Below are 21,289 nucleotides of genomic sequence, written 5' to 3'. Positions count from 1 at the left end.
TCCGTTCTCGCTCTATCGATAACAGGTGTGTTTGCTTTGGCATGTCAAAATGACCGGATGTCCTCCCTCCTTTTAACATTTCGAATTGTGACCGAGAATAATTAAAATGCAGCTGCCAATTCCAGTTAACTTTAAGGTGTAGTAGTGTTGTGGACGGTCGTTGACTTCTAGCACCCAACTGCTGGTGGACAAACTAAACAGCTGTAGGTGTATTAAATCTTACCTTGTAAAAGTTGAGCTCGCTTGAATAATGTCTTTGTGAGCAATATAATATAACTTGTATTAGAATATAAACAATTTCAACTTGAGAGTAAATAAGGTGACCAGACGTCCTGACTTAGGCGTGAAAGTCCCGCTTTTCATAAAATGTCCGGACGGGACGGCAAATGTCACACTTTTTTCAAAAAAATTCGATCAATGTCACGCTTTTATTTCAAAATGTTACTTTTCGCATCGCCTTTTGATGAATAGCTTCACAGTTTCCATCTTTCGGCCTTTCCTTCTTGATCCTTTGTGGACATCTTGTGTTTGAGACGTGAGGAGTGTTCCTATTCTGAGGCATCCAGCCTTTTTTCAGTTTTAAATCTATCCTACTGTAAAGTACTGTATGACATATAGATTTTTTTTACTTCCACTAATTGGAATGTGTCCCATTTTCGCTCCCCCCCCCCACCCCCAATATCTGGTCAATGTAGTTGACTTAAGTAAAAATATTTTAAAAGGAATTTTTTGTTTTATCCAAATCTAGATCACTACACGAACACGTCTTCTCAGTCTGACGTTCTTGAGTCGTTTGTTCTATAGACCGCTGTGTAAAATGCCGTTTACCTTGCATCATTCATAACCAATCGCTAACTTATTCCCAGCGTCACCATAGAAACACAAGTACATACACTTCTCATAGTTGCGCCTGGGTGGAAACGATCGTCTGAGGAAACAATTAGGCTTAAGGGTAGCAAAACAAGACTCCTGTGCGGAGTTGTAAAAAAGCTCCGACAACATTATCACAATCCAGGAACCGTTCCTCAAGGGGCCGTTACATAAATGGCATGCCCTGCACGGTTAGCCTGGTATATAAAAGGAAAATGGCAGGGGTCCCGGTGCAGGCGGTCTCTGGCCGCGAGTCTGACACCCCGACAGACAGAACAGTGTACACTGTTCTCATTTCAGGCGGTGAAAGGGAGTTCTTGTTCACTTTTGCTGGCCTAGAGTTCAAAGAGCCGAGGGCTCAACACTACCTGACAGTTTCAAGAAAAAGAAGAAGAAGAAGTACATACACTCCATAACAAGTAGTAAAGTCATCTGTTGTTGTTGTTGTTGCTGTTGTTGTTTTTGCCAACGGTTAACGAGCAGGGTGTCATGTGGCCAGCACAGTGACCAACCGCATTTATTTTCCCCAAATAAAGTCAGGTGCCCATTAGAGTTGGGTGGACTCGCCCTAAAAATCCCGAAATTCAAAATCGTCTTCTTCAAAACCAGTTTGAGAAAGTTTGAGCACTGCTTTATAGATTGAAAAGTCCTTTTTAAGATAAACACGACACACGCTTATTTTTGTTTTATTAATAACCAACGCAATCAATCAATAAGTGTAGGCTGATCACTTTCTAATTTTTGTGTAAAGTACTTTCATTTTTAAAACATTACAGACTTTTTTTTTCGGGGGGGGGGGGGATGGAGAGTTAGAAAGAAAAGAAATAAAAATATCCCTCCTGCAGGATTGGTCAATGAACATTCTTTGAATACCACCGTCTGGGGTTGCCCTCGCGCCATTGGTTAACCAAGATCAGGGTATTCCATGACCTAGTTATTCTGACGCAGCGGAGATGGCTGTTGCGCCGTGTTTAGAAACCCCCGTGTGACTAAATCCCCGCACGTTGAGTTCAGCAGACGTACGAGCTAGCGAACGAGGGGCACAGAAAAAATATTAATTGTGTCATATTTTTTTTTTCTGCTTCTTTTCCATTCCCTGTTGTGTGTAGTCGCTGAATGGAAGAGGATATTTATCATTGACAGTGTCCGTGTGCCTGGGTTTTATTTGATAATTTCCTTACAGCCTTTTCATTTTGTTTTAATTAGCTTCTATTGAAGCGTGAATGTTTCTGGATTACTTTCAAGAGATTTCGTTCAAAATGTTTTGATTTTAAAAAAATTGTGTGTGCTGGTTTCATTTGTGGATGAATTCAGAATGGATATATTACCGACCAGTAACATATTCAGGGAGCTGCAGGTTGTACATGAGACAGGGTACTTCTCAGCTCAACCTTCTCTTGAGGACCGCTGGCAACAGGTTTGGTCTTGTTGTGTGTCAATCTGTGTTTTGTCTAGTCAAAGTGTGTAGATATAGATCTAGTCCTTGTGATGTCTATATATATCAGAACCGAGTGTATTGTGTTGTCAAAGTGTGCGTCTAATGTTTTACTCACTAGCAATATTATCTTGCTTCTATGTAGTTCTTCTAATTGTGTTGGGTGTTAATCTGTGTTTTTCTAGTCAAAGTGTGTAGATATAGATCTAGATTCTAGATGTAGTCCTTATGATGTCTATTTATCAGAACTGAGTGTATTGTGTTGTTAAAGTATGTGTGTGTGTGATATGTGTAATGTTAAACTCACTAGCAATAATATGTATACATCTATGTAGTTCTTCTAATTGTGTTGGGTGTCAAACTGTGTTTGTCTAGTCAAAGTGTGTAGATGTAGTCATTGTGATGTCTATATATATTAGCACTGACTGTATTGTGTTGTCAAACTGTGTTTGTATTGTTAAACTCAAGAGCAATTATGTCTGTAGACCTCTTGATCTGTTTTAAGTACACCTACTTATTGTATTGTCAATCACTATGTTTGTATAGTCATAATATATTTAAAGTAATTAAGATTTCAATACATCAGTTTTAATTTGTTTCGTGCTTGCCTGTTTAGTTATAGATCACCTGCATTCCTAGTTTTGATGTTGTCATTAGTTATTTAGAAACATAACTTTTTTCTTTTATCTTGGCTTGCATTGGAATGAATAATAGAAACTACATCTGTCTCTTAACTATCCTGCAGATCGAATTTATTTAAAGGAAATAAATTAAGGTTAAGAGGACACAAGATTTAACCTTTGCGCCATCAGTTTAATAATTGTAATTGAATAAACCCTTATCTTATCTTAAATTACACTATCCATGTATTAATTTAAATCATTAGTATTCCTGGCTGATTCAGGCAACTTGTTCCATGCAGTATTGCTGCACGGGCACTAGAAAAAGTTTTCTAAGAATTTGCCTTAACATATGCTATAAGAAATACGCGTCTTTATCTTTTTATGTTGTTGATGGTCTATTTTGTTGATGAGTATATATATGTTAATGGTGCATGCGAGTCCATATGACACAACAACAGAATGAATCAAGAATATACTTAATAACGCAGGCTGATAACTTCAACAATTTAATAAACAATAAAAAGGGCACAGTCCTCTGTCGTCGCTAGCCTAGCGTCGTCCTCTACTTAATAACGCAGGCTGATAACTTCAACAATTTAATAAACAATAAAAAGGGCACAGTCCTCTGTCGTCGCTAGCCTAGCGTCGTCCTCTAAGGCGTCTTATCCGTTATTCTTCTTGTTCATAATCCTCCTCTGTTCTTACTCGTCACATTACTTAGGAAAAACCCGATTCACATCAACTTCTACGCATCTTGTGTCATTACAATGTTCAATTATTTTATTTTTGTATTTGTAAGTTATATTTTGTTTTATGTAGGATATATAGGCAGTAAGAGGGAGAGGAAGACGAAGAGAGAGAGAGAGAGAGTGGAAGAGGCAGGGGAAAACGAAGAGAGAGAGAGAGAGAGGAAGAGGCAGAAGGAGGGAGAGGAAAACGAAGAGACAGAAAGAGAGAGAGAGAGAGAGAGGAAGAGGCAGAAAGAGAGAGAGGAAGACGAAGAGAGAGAGAGAGAGAGAGGAAGACGAAGAGAGAAAGAGAGGAAGACGAAGAGAGAGAGAAGAGGCAGAGAGAGAGATGTCATGTCAAACAGATTTAGATTTTTGTCACTATTTAAGTAGCGGCCTAATTAGTACATACACACAAAATTGGAACAGCCTTCTACCCCCTTCCTTCTCCTGACGCTTTCTCCTGTTTACACACATACATATAAAGTCTAATGTGAACACACACATACATATTTAGTCTAATGAGAACACACAGATACATATATAGTCTAATGAGAACACACACATAAACATATAGTCTAATGTGAACACACACATACGTATATAGTCTAATGTGAACACACACATACATATATAGTCTAATCACCACGGCGGAATGAGAGGAAGGAAATGAGTTCAGTTTCAATGCAGGTTATTCATCCTGGTTTCTGCTCAACACTTGAACGTATCCAGAAGACGTTAAAGGGAAAAGATTTGAGCGCTGGTCAGTTCGTAATGGAGTGGTGCAGAGCAATGAACAGATACTCAAAGAAGCGTAGTTTATTTTAACCCGTATTTATTATTAACTAGCCGGACATTACCCGCGGCCTGCGGGCCTTAGTTGTGGTATTACTAATCTAGTGGATTGGATTTAGATCTATGTCAAACTTGGCTAATATTCCTTTCAAGTTTGTTTTTCTTTCGCCACGAAAGTAAAAGTAGATTGCGAAAACGGGTTTACCCGTTAAGTCGATACGTTCATGTCAAATCTAAAACATCGTGGTAATGGGTTTACCCGATTTGTTAAAAGTTTTTAAATAAAGATTAATTTAGCTATTAAAACGGGTTTACCCGATTTCTTTAAAAGTTTCGTACCTTAATAGCGATACAATTAGGTACTTTTTATCTGCTTTTTGGGCTCACCGGTTAAACATTCCCTATGGTCTTCGCCATGATCTAAGGAACATTTATGCCAAGTTTTATCAATATTAGTCAAACGGTTTTGATTTGTATTGGGGACATACTTACATAAATACATTCATACATACATAAATACATACATACATACGCCTTACTTTCTGCTTTATAATATAGATATTTTTTAATGAAAAATAAGTCGGAGCATAATACTCGAGTTTAAAATTAAAAAAAAAAGAATAATTTTTGAGCCCTTTGTGAAAATGAAGAACAGGTCTGGTGTACTCATGAGTATAACTAGATTGATAGTTTGGTTGTCTGTGCTAAGTTGATTATGATGTAACCATGAGGAAGTACATCGAAGTGGAGGTTGTAATAGGAGGGTGGAAATGGGATGATAAGTGAAAGACGAGAGACGGAAAGACGTGTATTATACAACCCTAACCCTTAACCCTAAACCCTCTGTATGTTTCCTTTATGTAGTTTACTGATAGCGAGCTGTGATATTACTTAAAGTGTTCAAGATAGCATTTGTGTTTTTACTTACATCTGTATTGAAATATGAAGCATTTTATGCACTATTAATAAAAGTAAACAACCAGCTATATTAAAGCAGTTTGCAGGACACGCCACTGTCCCGTTGGCTCATAGGCGTGTTATTTTGGTGAGATCGATTTTGTTCAGAATACCATTAAATATTATTCCTTAAGTCTACATTTATTTCCTCTCAAGTAGATTTTATTATATCTATATCGTCAATCGACCCTCAAGGGGGTCGCGACCCACAGGTTGAGAACCCCTGATCTAGAGTGTAATACAAGTAATTTATATTATTGTTTACAAAGAAGCTATTCAAGCTATTTAAAGTTTTATAAGTTAAGATATATGACGCCTACAACGGTTTAGTTATCTACCAGTAGTTCCATGCTAAAAGTCAACAACCGTCCACAACAGACTGGTCTTAGGAAACGTTCCATTGTTGCAAGGAAGTATCAATTATTAAACTATAAAAGAAAGACCGAAAGATCAAGGGCCTTGTAAATGATTGTATAAGTATACGCGGAGGATTTCTAGGGAATTGTGACTGTGTATGATACATGTTGAATTAAATGATTGTATAAGTATACGCGGAGGATTTCTAGGGAATTGTGGCTGTGTTTGATACATGTTGAATTAACATTTGCATACCTTGTAAGCACTAACGCAATCACACAAAATGTTTCAGCACCACAGGTCATGTGTGACGGAACGATTCATCCGTTGAGTTACACACTGGGACACATTTATATGCGCACTTCAAAGGTAACGCCGGCCTTGCACGGCTATCTTAAAGTCTGCTCCGTGGGGTCCAGCACATTGACAATTAGAGTTGTATTGCTCCTTCATCCCCCCCACCCCTTACTCTCCTATATCTACATTACCTTGGTACATTAAAGGAAATTTCATGTTAAATATGCTATCATTCCTTACTATGGCTACATCTATGTTACGATTACGACATCTGTTACGAATGCTACATCTCAGTTATGATTTCTACATCTCCGCTATGGTTGCTACATCTCCGCTATGATTGCTACATCTCCGCTATGATTTTTCTACATCTCCGCTATGATTGCTACATCTCCGTTACGATTCCTAAACCTTTTTTACGATTAGATCATCTCTGTTACGATAGCTATATCTTTTTAAGATAGCTACAAATCTCTTTTGATACCTAGATTCCTCTTATCGTTGCTAAATCTCTTATGAATGCTACATCTGCCAGACGATTATTACATATTTTTAACGCTACATCTCTTTTACGAAGTGTAAATCTCGGTTACGATTGCTACATCTCTGTTACGATTGCTACACCTCTGTTACGATTGCTACATCTCTGTTATGATTGCTACATCTCTGTTACGATTGCTACATCTCTGTTACGATTGCTACACCTCTGTTACGATTGCTACATCTCTGTTACGATTGCTACATCTCTTTTACGAAGTCTAAATCTCGGTTACGATTGCTACGCCTCTGTTACGATTGCTACACCTCTGTTAAGATTGCTACACCTCTGTAGCCATTAACACCAAAAGATGTTAGTACGTTTGTATTCATTATACAATGTACTGGCGCCACAGCCTCTTCAACTTGGCGCCGCCTCACTTTTGGCGCACCCAGGGCAGTCCCCGGTTATGAGGAACCCACATACTAAAAAATGCAATAGCTTAAGCCGTTTTCAGGTGAATACAGGAAAAAGAAAGAAAATACCTTGAAGACATGATTAAATAACACCTGAAGATATTGTAGCGACAAGACGTTACTTCTTACTGTCCACAAAAAGAAAGTCGAATCAATATTGTGATTATAATATTACAAACAAGAAATACAGAAAATAAATCCCTTGTGTATTGCCCGTGGACAAATTAAATTTTAAACAAGAAAACTATTTTGTACATACTTAAAAAGAAAATAAACAACAAAGGAAGCTTATCTAAGGGAAATTACACTTTGAAAATGGAGAAGTTATTTCCCTTTTTCGATATAAAGAAAATAATTCATTACCAATAATTAATTAACTAATTGGTTAATTTTTACATTATGTCATGGTTAATTCATGGTTTGTTAGGTACAATAAATAATTGTATAAATGTTTCAACTTGATCCGAGAATGAAATAACGCATTCAAACTTTTTACTAGACAGACAGACGGACAGACAGATAGAGCGAGTTAGTTTAAGCTTTGTAAAAAAGAAGCTATAAATGGAAATATAATAGAAAATAAATATCTCAGAAGAGTTCATAAATGAATTGACCCTTTGAAAAAATCATTAAATAATTTTGGTTGTAGGCAAACACCTTCTGACAGCAAAAAACAGTAGTACATTCAAATCCACGTGAAATGACCTCAGCACTGTGTGACCTCCCTAAGTGCTTCTCTTCACCCAGGTTTTGCCTTGTTTGTATGATCACTTCAGAACATGACCTATTTGTTCATAGGTCTTCTTCTCAGGTCTTCTGTTTACCAGTACAGCTCTAGTAAGCTTTAAGTTTCCTTTTTTAAAATCTACTAACTAATACTGACATAAATTCCTCAGGTTTGAGTTTACATTTGTTTTCAATTAGTCACACACACACACACACGCACACACACACTCACTCGATCATTTTTGTATTCTTTTTTTTTTTTTTTTTATAATTGGAGTGTGGCCCATTTTATATTACAAAGTTTCTTTACATTACCCGAGTCCAGCCACACCCAATAATTTGTCAAAAAATTCTTTAGGAATATTCTATAGAACAATTATATTAATCTATTACTGACTAAAGCCATTCATGGAAACACAATAAATGGATTCAAGCGAACATAGGTGTGCCGGTAATAATCTCATTTAGCGACGTGCAGTGGTGAGAGGCGCTGGCAGAATGGGCAGAGTCAACGTAGTTTTGCCTTTTCAAGCGTGGACACAGGTCGCCATCTCGGGGAAAATGGTCATTTGAAATCAAGGGAAGGAAAGCGCTCACAAGGTGGACAAAGAAAACGCTTAAGGGACACTCTCAAAGCTTCTCTGAAAGCGTTCAGCGTTGACCCAGCCACCTGGGAGACAGAAGCACATGACAGAGCATCATTTCGTCGCGCTGTGAAAACTGGCGCACAGGTTGCTGAGGAAACGAGAACATCGCTGGCAGAAGAAAAGCGCCAGAGAAAAAAAAGCAAGGCCAATGACACTAGCTCCAGCTGGGATAACCTGCCCGGCGTGTAGCTCATATATGTCTCACAAGCCGCACGAAGAGGCACAAACCCCCAGTGCAAAGCCCTCAGCCATCTGGGTGTCAAAAGTGGTCATCATCGAACCACGATGGGCGAACTATATACTAATTCAGGGGTTCTCAACCTGTGGGTCGCGACCCCTTTGGGGGTCGATTGACAATTTGCCAGGGGTCGCCTAAGACTATCGAAAATATGGATTGTTATTGTCTTCTCTTCTATTGCTGTGTGTGTGTAAGGAGGGAGGGGTCGCGGCAAAGTGAGGAATTGTAAAAAGGGGTCGCCGAGCTTAAAAGTTTTAGAACCGCTGTACTAATTGAAAGTGAAAAGCAATTTCTTGTTTCTCCGTATGTCAACGCTATTTGAAGTCTTCAAGTCTAAATGAAATGACATTCATGGTTTGATAATTTTTTTATTTTGTTGTAAAATTTGCATTTCATTTTATAATTACACTGTTAAATGCTCAACTTAATTTGAATGTGTATTTCCTGTGGATGGGCATCTGTGAACGCCACATTTGAGCTGCATTCAGATTTTAGTGTATTCTGGGAAAACAGGAAACGAGCAGCATACAATACCCACGCGCCAGATCGTCGTGTACTCTAATCATGTTAAACATTCATGGTCCCACTAATTCAACATAGGTAATGAGTTATTTCCCCTGTTTTAACTTTCCATTGACTCAACCCGAAACTTCTCTCCCTCCCTCCTCCTCTCTTTACCTCCCTCTCTTCTTCAATATATTCTGCTTCACTCAGGTATCTTGTCCCTCCGTGACTGCCCTCGTGTAATCCTCACTCTCCTACGCTAATCCCTGTGGAAGCGCGATGTCAAAATCCCCTTAAAACTTTTTTTCCACTGACTTCCTGCATTTTTGTTTTCTTTTACTCTCGTACGTAACCCTTCCTAGTGTCCAGTTTTCCTTGACCCTTGTCCACATAATGTAATACCACTCCTTTTTGGAGTTGTATTTTTTTTTTAAATTGCCATTGCGTTATCACGAAAAGAAAAAAGAAAAACTCATTTATGTCTTTAACGGTAAGATATATACACCTTCGCAAACTTGGAAATAGGTAGATGAAAACAGAACTTCATCATGTAACCCAGTGACATCCAACCTTCTTCAGCCCTTAAGCCAAATAAAATAACCTAATCGGCAAGATATATATATATATCTATATAATGATAATAAATATAAGATGAGGATAGATGAACACAGAACTTGATCTAATTCTAATATCGGGTGACTTTTAAGTCCTGGATTATGCCATAATTGTATTAGTTCTTCAGTTATATCTATATTTTCTTTACTGTTATCTTGTTGTCAAAAGCTTGCTTGTCACATGCGGATAATTTTCACTTATTAATGAAGTTATGAATAGAGGAAACTAGGAAAGAAAATGCAAAGATTATATGTTCACAATTTGAACATTTTACTATCACAAAGAAGAGAAAAGACACCGATCACAAAAAATAAAATAACCTAATCGGCAAGATATATATATATATCTATATAATGATAATAAATATAAGATGAGGATAGATGAACACAGAACTTGATCTAATTCTAATATCGGGTGACTTTTAAGTCCTGGATTATGCCATAATTGTATTAGTTCTTCAGTTATATCTATATTTTCTTTACTGTTATCTTGTTGTCAAAAGCTTGCTTGTCACATGCGGATAATTTTCACTTATTAATGAAGTTATGAATAGAGGAAACTAGGAAAGAAAATGCAAAGATTATATGTTCACAATTTGAACATTTTACTATCACAAAGAAGAGAAAAGACACCGATCACAAAAAATAAATAAATAAATTAATAAACACCAGAACTCTTCTGTTCCTGAGGCAATTAAATTGTTGAACAAAATGAACTGTTGTAAACTGGATGATTAAGAAACTCATGTTGTGTGCTATTGTACAAATTATTGGCTCTAATATTCTATTGGAATTTATGCACAATTGTAAAGTGAATTTCCTCACGGATAATACATATTATTATTATTATTATTATTACTACTAGAAAATGTGGGTTACTAAATGTGGCTTAACTATTAAGTTGCACACTCAGGAGGAAATTATGTTAGTTTTTTTTAATTTTGTGCGAACTGATAGTCGGTTGTTTCATAGGTCTGACTTGTTTGATGCCAAGTCTGCCATTGTTATTATTCTGTATATTTTGGTGATTGTGCTGTAAATGATGGTGATTGTGCTGTAAATGATGGTGATTGTGCTGTAAATGAAGGTGATTGTGCTGTAAATGAAGGTGATTGTGCTGTAAATGAATGTGATTGTGTTGTAAATGATGGTGATTGTGCTGTAAATGAAGGTGATTGTGCTGTAAATGAAGGTGATTGTGCTGTAAATGATGGTGATTGTACTTAGCTGTTGTTGGATGTGCTTATGTAATTCTGTGTCAACCGATACTTATTATTATTATTATTGCTTATTATTATATTGAGAAAGAGCTACAAAAAGAGAGAAAGAGAGAGATGACGCAAGAGAGAAAGAGATACAAAAAGAGAGAAAGAGAGAGAGAGATAGAGGTGTCGAGATAGACAGAGATGAAAAAGAGAGTTATAGAGAGAGAGACAGAGAGAGATTAAGAGAGAGAGAGAGATAAAGAGATACAGATATATATAGAGAGATAAAAAGAGAGAGATAAAGAGAGGGATAAAAAGAGAAATAAAGAGAGATATAAAGACATATAGAGAAAGACAAAAAGAGAGATTGAATGAATGATAGCGAGGTCATTATTAGCACTTAGCAGCTAACTGATACACTACATATCAACAATTACGGGTAGGCAGAACTAATTATAGCAGACGAGAACACTTAATACTATAGAATTGTTTTCTACTTATTCCTTTTTTCTTAAATAATTTCACGTAAAAAAAAAAAACTGCCATCGTCCTGTTTGACGAACTCCGCGAGACTGACTTCAACAAATTTACTCTATCGTTCACCATAAACTCGTTACTAGAATTAGAATAAGAAATGAGGTAATAGTGGCATAAACCACAAGTGTACAGCTAATAAATCAGGTATAGTTCGAATCCAGGTTTAAGTTGAGTTATGTTTGTTGAGCGTCTAAAGACATCACGGAAACCCTATGCCAGACCCCACCCTCCTCGAAACATGTCATCAAAAGCGATTGTATCATGAGGAAAACAAAATTTTATTAGCGGGAAAAGATCCTTTAGTTTAAAATTGAAGACTGTACATTAGTTAGTCCGTTTCTCAAGCGTTCTATTAGGTCAATGTAACCTACAATTCTCTCTCAATAAGTCCTGTTAGTGAATTGGTCCCTATGGAAGCCGGGGAGTTTGAAGGTAATTAGGCTTGGATTGTTCTGGATTTATCCATGAAAAGGCATCAGCTGTTATTGTAATGCGTATGGATTCCCATGTTTTCTTTTAGACCCTGTAATTCTACTGGGTAGCGTTATCAGTTGCTAAGCTACACGCTGTTTGGTTACGTGGTATTGACAGCGAGTCAATGTTCTGCTAGTGAGGTCTAGTAATTCGTTAGTGAGTTTCAATTTGTTTTCATAGATATCCAAGCAATTATGTTTTATGAAAATGGTACTTTTATCAAGTTTTTTATTCCAAATGCAAAGGTCTCTGGTGCCCCATGACGGATGGCTGTCTGATTGTGTGGTATTCGATTAGGACTCTCACCTTAAAAGTCCCGAATTTGAACCCTGCCGTCCCCTGCCCTTTCGCTGCAGTTTGCCCTTAGTTTCATTACACCTCATTTTGGAAAGAATGTATATGTTCCTTTGGTTTCATGGCTTACAAAAGTATCGCGAGGCTGGCCCAGAGAGTTTCTATAAATTGTCATTAAAGATGAAATTTGTTGCTAAGTGGCATAAAGCACTAGAGGACTCGACTTCGAATCCCAGTGTAGACCAGGAATTGTGTTGGCTGATGTCTTAGAAGTAGCACCATCTATCTATCTATCTATCTATCTATCTATCTATCTATCTATCTATCTATCTATCTATCTATTTTTCTATCTATCTATTTATCTATCTATCTATCTATCTATCTATCTATCTATCTATCTATCTATCTATCTATCTATCTATTTATCTATATATCTATTTATCTATCTATCTATCTATCTATCTATCTATCTATCTATCTATCTATTTATCTATCTATCTATCTATCTATCTATCTATCTATCTATCTATCTATCTATATATCTATATATCTATTTATCTATCTCTTTATTTGTGTGTCTGCATCTCCATCCCTTCATCCATCCAACCATCTATACACCATTCATCCATCTTTTCACCTCTATACTTACCTGCGCACCTTCTTCTTATTTTCTGGTTCACTCTGTCAATCACTACGCTTTGTATTTTCATTTTCTTTTTTTATTGTTTAGTAAATCGATATACCATTACGATCATTTGTCACGATCTAGCTATTAACCTATCATACCCGCCATCCTAAATATTACTGCATTATCATCCTATCAGCGATTCCGCCTTTCTAGAACTGCCGTATCGTTGCATTGTCTGCTTGTCTTTCTGTCTTCTTCGTTGTCTATCTGCATCCCCGGACTCGGAGACAAATCCCTTACCCTCACATCTATCTAATACAAAACATGTTTTATTTCGTAAACACGTAATTTCTCTTTTTTAAATTCTATTCTTATACATCAGGATTTTTTTTTAGCTATTTCTAAACCCTGTGTTCGTGTAAGGGCAATGTTTTTTTTAATTTTTATTTCTAGAGTTTTTTATGACAACTGTTCTATCTCTAAGTGCAGGTCCTTGAAATGCCTGTGTCTTCTTTATGTGTGCGCCTGTTTGTACAGCTTATCTGACTGTTCATAGATTTATGACGTGACATTAGGCATAACATATCTCAGGGTGTTAGAACTTGGTAGCCCCACTTTTATGAATCATATTTTAGAATCAAGCAATCTATATCACAACTACGATGCGAATGTTCGTGGGTTCGGATCGAGTAAATGGGTTTAAGAATGTTTTGTATCTTATGATTTCAAATTAAACATTGGCGCTCGAAGGAAGTGCCCCTAAGTTACTCGGTTCTATTCGGGAGCTAAGGCATCAGCTAGGAAGTTGTAGCTGTTAAATTGAAACTCATTACAGTGATTGCCTTATAAACTGCTATCAACCTAATAGACTCGAGTTCTACCCTCTTGTCTAATCTCCTTGACAAGAGGTATGCGCACTTTAGTATATCAGATGTCTAAAGTAGTCGATGATTTTCTGAATTAAACGAAACTTCTCAGCTACAAGCGTGTTTCCGGAACTTAGGAGTAGGAATACAGGAAGAGGAATAATCCCTCCCCTCCCACCCCCCCAGCCACCACACACATAGTATCGGAATTTGATCAGTAAAATTATTTTCTGAAACATTTCTATTTCTCGAATCAGCATATTAGTTATATATTTTTCATCTAATCTGGCCCTTGAGTTTCGTCGTCGGGGTGCTGCGACAGTTCTCTCAACAAAATCTCTACTCTTTTCCCGGTCAGCAGCTGTTCTTTGTATAATATCAAGAGCGAGGCCGGTCCATTCTGTTCTGTTGTCCAGCCAGCTTTTCTTTGGACGACCCTTTCTTCGTGCTCCTTCTACTGTATCTTGAAGAATGACTTGACAGTGGTTTATATCTTATAAAATGATCAAACCAGCTCAGCTTTCGTCTCTTAACCGTATTAAGCAATGTTCCTTTTTTTTTTAATTGTATCATTACTGTATTAAATTAAATCGACCACCTGCGGACAATGGTTATGCTTGCTCTGGTTGTGGCAAAATATGTAGGTCACAGCTGGGGCTGCGGGGCACGGGAAATACTGCACTCCTCACTAATTTTCGGACTCGAAGACAAGCCTTCTTATTATTATTAAATGTTAAAAAAACAATGGAAGACTGGAAAGTATTTGTATTGTAATTTCAAAATCAGCTTGTCTTTGTTAAAGGTTTTGATCTTATTTCGTCCCTACATTCTATCTACAAACACAAGACTTGAAAGTTTTCATCAAGAATGAGAATTGTGTTCTCTCTCAAGCCTCCTGCAGGATGACAGGTTGATGGAGGGCAGGGTTCGAACCCGGGACCACCTAGACGAAAGTCCGCAGCGCATACCACAAGACCAGGCTACCATCTTCAGTATGTCACGAAATTCATGTTTGCTGGCGGTTGACCAGATAAGGTCACTAGGTCAGGCCAATTGCTCCTGCTTAAAAGTCCAACCTAAATAGTATCTAAAAATAAGAATCATAGTGGGTCAATGGATGAGGTTAATCTAACGGAAGAAACAGTGAGAAAAACTAAATACAATTGTCCATAACGCAATGGCAGTGTGAGGCCACAGAATCTACAACTAAGTACTATCATTGCAAATGCACTTATTCAGCATCATACTGTATGTTTAGTTATTTTTCAGCCATCTTTTAATTCGAGATGTTAAAGATAGCTTTATGTCTCGTTAGAACTTCGCTCTATATGTCGCTAGCTCCCAAACCTCATTTTGCATGTAAATACTCGCTTTCGGCAGTCTCTTAATTAAAGCCCCTAACAGTATTTTGATTTCTGAGAGCACTATTTTCAGCATGTCAAACACTTGAATTTTTAGTATGTTTTGAATCGATACTAGCTCTTTTTTTTTTTCAAAAAGTTTCGGATAGTTTATTTCCCTTGTTATCTTCCCTATTGGTCACTATTAAGTCACGTGAGATGACGTACACTATGAGTTTTAGCACCCCGAGAAGCTTTTTGGACACTAGGAAGAATATCTCCTAGAGGTCAGGAGTGGACTATCAAGTGGGCTATCATCTTTATCTTCACCTTCACCTATCCCTTAGTCTGTTGGGCCATTGGGGCACCACACAAGATTTGCCGACCGTCTTTTTCCATTCCTCTCTGTATTTAGTCTTGGATAGAACCACTTGTCAATGGCAGGATGGTCCATTCTGTTATGTCTTCCCATCGCTTTCTCTGCCTCTTTTTTTCCTTTTTCCTGGTACTGTTCCCTGAAGGAAGGTCTTTGCGAGCCCCGAAGACCTTGTAATATGGCCATAGAGTTTGCGTTTTTTTTTAAACAATAGTCAGCAGGTCAACGAAAAGGTAACAGCAACTAATGAGAGTGGTCCAGCTTAGGAAATAGTGGCCCCCGTTATATAGTTCAAATATAAAGAATTTAATCACACTTGTGTTGTCATTAAACAGCTTATATAACTTTGGGTATTCTCCCCTACCGCTAATAGCTAGTTGCCTCTATCGATAACTAGCATGGGAGATAATAATAACATAATTGTGTACTGATGTTGATTTAGACTTCAACCGCCCGAACCGGTTAATTGCGCTCTCTACACAAACGTATTAGTCAAATGTTTTTAATAAATAACTTTAAAAAAAAAAAGCTCATTTACATTTAATTTTGTATTCAGTCATTGTGTTTTTAGTAGTCCTGTTTTAGAAGTTATCTTCCCTTGAACTAGATTGTTCAAGTTGTTGTTTAGGAATAATGTTGAAATTTTAGCCAAATATACCATCATCCCTCATCCCAGTGGCTCTACAGCACATGAGTGCCCCTGGCCTGCTTATTAAGTAGCACATCTTTCCATTCTGATCTATCCGGTGCTTTGCGTCTCCATGCCCAGACTTTTGGCTGTTGTATGTCTGCCTCATCGTCATCAAGCCATCGTACTAGCATGGTCTGCCTTTGGGGCACCTGCCTTTTGTTTTTTGCAAAACATATAAAGCTTCATTAAATCATCCTTTTTAAACTTTGAGCTCGAAGAGCCTTTCGGCTCAGCTCTTAGACGATCAAACGGAATAATGTTGAAATTTTAGCATGGTCTGCCTCTTTGGCCCCTGCCTTTTGTTTTTTGCAACAGATATATTCATATTACCCCTCTATGTACAAATTTGCTTTTTCTTTTATGTATCGCCCCCCCCCCCAACTGCTAGTAATCTATTTTAAAACTGCAATGACAATAACTTTTTTTTTTTTGCGATTTCTGTAAAACCAAAAAATTTTTTTTTTTAATTTTAAGGTGCTTCACACACGAAAGGACTCTCCACTAAAGTGCATCGTTAATCCTTCCTTCTGTAGCCCTGATGTGTGTGTGTGTGTGTGTGTGTGCTTATATGCAAGCGTGTGAATCGGATTGTGCGCTGAGCGGTTGTAAACATTCCTAGCCGATGACGCAATGACCTGGCCTGCATCCCAACAGGATTCGCTGTACGGCTCGTTAACTGAAACCTAGAGTACGCAGCGCGTCGGTTACTGCATGTTCACGTTTTCCTGCTGATTGTTAAGACACTCACATTTTGCATCACCTCCCTTAGTGCCTGGCCTGGAGACAAAGACAAGGTCATGACTCTACTCTTGTTGCATCATCTACTTTAATAGCTCTTTTCAAAAACGTCTTCTGTGTTGAAACTAACCCTTGTATCCATGTGAAGACAAGACTTCTAGTTTTATCTTTTGAGCAGGAGCGTAACATTCCGTTGGATTCAAGGGTTCGGATAATGTCTCTTCCCCCCCCCCCCCTGTTTTTTTTTCCTATTAGACGATAAAGCGTCGTTAAATGGGAGACGATTTCACAGGTTATTTCCCATTCCTAAAAATATAATTATCAGTTACCTCAGTGTGAGCTGGCTTCAGGGCCTATTATTGAAATATTATTTATGTCTCCAATTAGGGACTAGAAACATTACAGGCCTTTTTTTTTTTTGGGGGGGGGGGGGTATATGCTTGGTACTTTCCTTCAGATATGGGGATTGTTATTGCATCCTAAACCAGGCTTCCTGAAGGACAGCGTGGGAAGGACTGGGACATCACGAAGTTACGGATAGTGGTATACTGTATGGATATATGCCATATGTTGCGCCTAAAATTCTTATGTATAGAAAGATTTTGTTGTAAAAGTGGTTTGTAATCTCCTAAGACGTATATTAAAGCACAGAGTTTTCGTCTTAAAGATTATGGGCTTGAAATGTAATTATGACTAAAAGTAAACTGATTATACATCAGAAAAACAGAAATTAGAATTGTTAAAGAATTAAGAGATTGTGGAATGTATACACTAAATACCGGAGTATTCATATAATTAAAAGTGAGAAATATAAAATAAACGAAGAAAAAAATGTAAATTCAGCATACATTGCATCACAGACAACACGTATAACTAATAATAGTCTTTATATTGTACAGCAAGTGCTGGACGAGGCACTCCTGTAGTCTAGCCTTATAGGGGCCCTCATAGGATTTCATTAATGATTGGTTTGGGCCTCTAAAAGAAAAGCCCCACGTCCTCACCTCTCATGGCCTAACGGTATCAATTTATTATTATTATTATCAATCTTGATATTACCGTATTTATAATAGATTAGTCATGCTGCTAAATAAAAGGTGACTTCATGGGCGGACTGGCTATATGGGCATTTGGGCAAATGCCGGTGGGCCGGTAGCCAAATGGGCCGGTAGAGCAACCGAAATGGCCGCAACGATGTAACTATGGCACGTAAGAAATTGTTCAAGGTTTTATAGTATTCTCTTATAAAAAGGGCACCTGAGCCTCATGTTTAAAAAGAAATCTTTCACAGACTCTACAGTGTAATACCATTTTTATTTAACACATTTTCCGAAATAATGTAATAGCCTTCATCCGCAGACAGTGCTACTAGTAGGCTTCATCCTTTTAGGGCCTACATACTTAGCGATTAAAAAGTAGCAATAAGGCCTATATTTCTAATAAAGATGTAGAGTTCACTGTATACATGCATATTAATAGATTATCAAACTTGACATAATGACTTTGAGGACAGGTAGACCTAGAAATGGATGCCCATCATATGATATAGAATTTGTGGGCCGAATTACATAGAAATGCCCGGGCGGATTTCGACACTCAGTCCGCCCATGGTGGACTTAATGGACACGACTCACACATATATCAAATAGTATCCTTTTTCCCCTCAGAGGAATCTTCAGAGCTATCATAGTTTTTGAAAAACTCGGTTGCTCATTGTTAATATGTCAAGTATTGATCTCAAGTGTTTGCACACGCTGAATCACTCATATAATAACATAGTGGAACAATGGGAAAGTACTCAATCTCTCGCTTAAGGCATGTGTCGCACACACACACATATTCTTGACCTAGAGGCGACAGTTGCTTAGTCATTAGTGAAAAACTATTTTTTTCCTACGTAAAATATGTTAGTACTATACAGGCTTTATAAAACAGTCATTATAGATCAAAAAGGATTGTTACTTTGCCGGATTCTGCAGGTGGCGTGTGATGGAGAAAAAACAATTTAATGACTGCTGTAGTGCCAAGACCCACCTTCATTTAATCGCCCCATCTTTAAGCACCATCGTAAGTCAAAGTGTCTGAAATACCCTACGTCCTTTAGTAATACCGTCTTTAAGTCTTATCTACGAGTTTATAGTGAGTAAATTGATTAGAATGTATTGCTCACGGAGGTTTCCAATGACTCAGCTTTGAACCTAAAACATGTGCAGTTAAATTTATTCTCCCTAAATCTTGTACCTGATTAAAGTTCACTTTCGATCTATAGGGCAGATGATGGAGAAGTCATCTGTTTCTTTGGCCCACGGTTATCGAGGGTGTCACATGGCCAGCACAATGACCAACCGCTTTTACTTTTCGTCAACTAATGTTAGGTACCCATTAGAGTAGGGTGAACTCATAGGCGCCCTAAAGAGCCCGAAATAAAAAAAAATAATCCTAGTCTTCACCAGGAATCCGGGACCCTTCTCGTTTCGGAAGCCAAGCGCTTTTCCCACTCAGCCACCGCGCCTCGTACCACATTGTCAGACGGAGACTCACGGCTAAAGGTCAAGGCCATGCTGCTCACGTGCATAATGTGCAGACGTACATTGCATAATGTCCGAGTTTATTTTTAACAGTCGTGAGAAAAAGGTAAACGTCCGGTTAAGTTGCAAGTCTTTTATTTATTTACTTATAAAATGTTAGCATAAGAGTTATCGTATGAGCTATTTATCTATGGAATCTCAAGCAGACTGATCGTGTGCTATGCGCTTTGGACTGTACCGTAGTAATAGATGGTCACATGATCGAGCACTCCAGTTTGAACCATGCTTATTCCTTGTGTTTTGGGCTTGAACAATCATCTTCAGTTCTAAGGTTACGTTCCATTACCTTTACTTTTACCTATCCCTTAGTCTGTTGGACCGATGGGGTACCATGCAAGATTTGTTGACCGTCTTTCTCCATTCCTCTCTGTCTTTTGCCTTAGAACCTCTTTCAATGGCAGGCCCGTCCATTCTTTTATGTTGTCCTGCCATCGCTTTCTCTGTCTGCCTCTTCTTCTTTTTCCTGGTACTGTTCCCTGAAGGAAGGTCTTTGCGAGCCCTGAAGATCTTGTATTATGGCCATAGATTTGTAGCTTGCGTTTCTTAACGATAGTTAGCAGGTCATCATAGTCAGGATTAAATCCAAGACTCCTGAGGATTGATTTTAACTTACAAAAAAAGTGCGTTTTAATGCTGATAAACAAATATATAAGTTGCAAAGCAAAAGATAATGTCTTTGTAGACAACACAATAGATAGAAATGCATATGACTACGGGGGACTGCCCCAACACAAAGATGTACTTCTGATCAATATTTAGACTCTTGGCTGGCTACATTATGCGCTATTGACTTCAAAACTTGATTCACGTGTTCTATATTTAGGAACTCGCGCTACATGATGTAAGAGCGCGTGATATTTTAAGTGATTATTTAGGTGGGAGGTGAAGAACGACGTGTAGAGACGTATAACTCAGTTTATTTAATACCAAACATTTGTTTATATATATATATGTACAGTCTGTGCGTAGAGTTTCTTTGTGATTTAAAAACCTACTAGCTATATTTTTACCCGGATTAGCTCGGGCTATATTCTTCTGATTTCTTGTTTTGATATGTTATAAAAGACTATATGCTAGTTAAATAGTTATGATCTATGCCAAGAAACCTCATTGACCTAAATCTGGTAAACTCTCCTGTTGTAGGGCAACTTTATATATCACCACCGTCCACCATTATCTAATGAGCTTTCGTGCCAAGTTCCATCTAGATTGGTCATACGGTTTGGATTTCTAGGAGAGACATACATACACCTTACATTCTAAATATATATAGATTAGATTAACATGTCTGGGAATTCTGCATGTTTTAATTAAGTTTAACTAATAACAACACTTTTTGGTTAACATATATATATATATATATATATATATATATATATATATATATATAAATATATATATATATTCCACTTGCTCTGCCTTCGAAGGATCTTAAAGTAACATGGAAGGAAAGAGTGTGTAATACTGAGATCCTCGCGAGAACGGGCCTTCCCAGCATCTTTACACTCCTCAGGCGACGCCGCCTGCGCTGGCTCACACATGTTCGCCGAATGGATGACATTCTCATCCCTATCATTCTGTGCGGGCAACTTGCGTCTGGCTCAAGAAAAACAGGTCGCCCCCCACCTCCGTTACGTGGATGTGATAAAAAAGGGGATTTGAAATCAGTCAACATTGATACTGACTGGAAAGACATAGCCCTGGACTGCACTAGTTGGAGAGAGATAGTGACCATGAAAGATATGGACAGCGAGAAAACATGGGCCTAAGCTCTTGAAGTAAAGCGTGCCACACGGAAAATGGCCAG

General features: G+C 37.8%; 1 protein-coding gene across 1 annotated transcript in view; it reads left to right on the top strand.

Annotated features, from left to right (window-relative positions):
- Positions 1-1,891: 1,891 nt before the first annotated feature.
- LOC106069870 (Krueppel-like factor 6) overlaps positions 1,892-21,289 on the top strand; it is a 104,074-nt gene continuing 84,676 nt past the window's right edge. The window contains exon 1 of the mRNA XM_013229633.2: positions 1,892-2,287. Coding sequence (XP_013085087.2) covers positions 2,186-2,287 — 102 coding nt within the window. The 5' untranslated portion in view covers positions 1,892-2,185. The remainder of the gene's footprint in view (positions 2,288-21,289) is intronic.

Source organism: Biomphalaria glabrata, chromosome 16 (assembly GCF_947242115.1).
Source record: "Biomphalaria glabrata chromosome 16, xgBioGlab47.1, whole genome shotgun sequence".
NCBI lineage: Eukaryota > Metazoa > Mollusca > Gastropoda > Planorbidae > Biomphalaria > Biomphalaria glabrata.
Note: the sequence above shows the minus strand (reverse complement) of the source record. Positions and strands in the feature narration are given on the sequence as shown.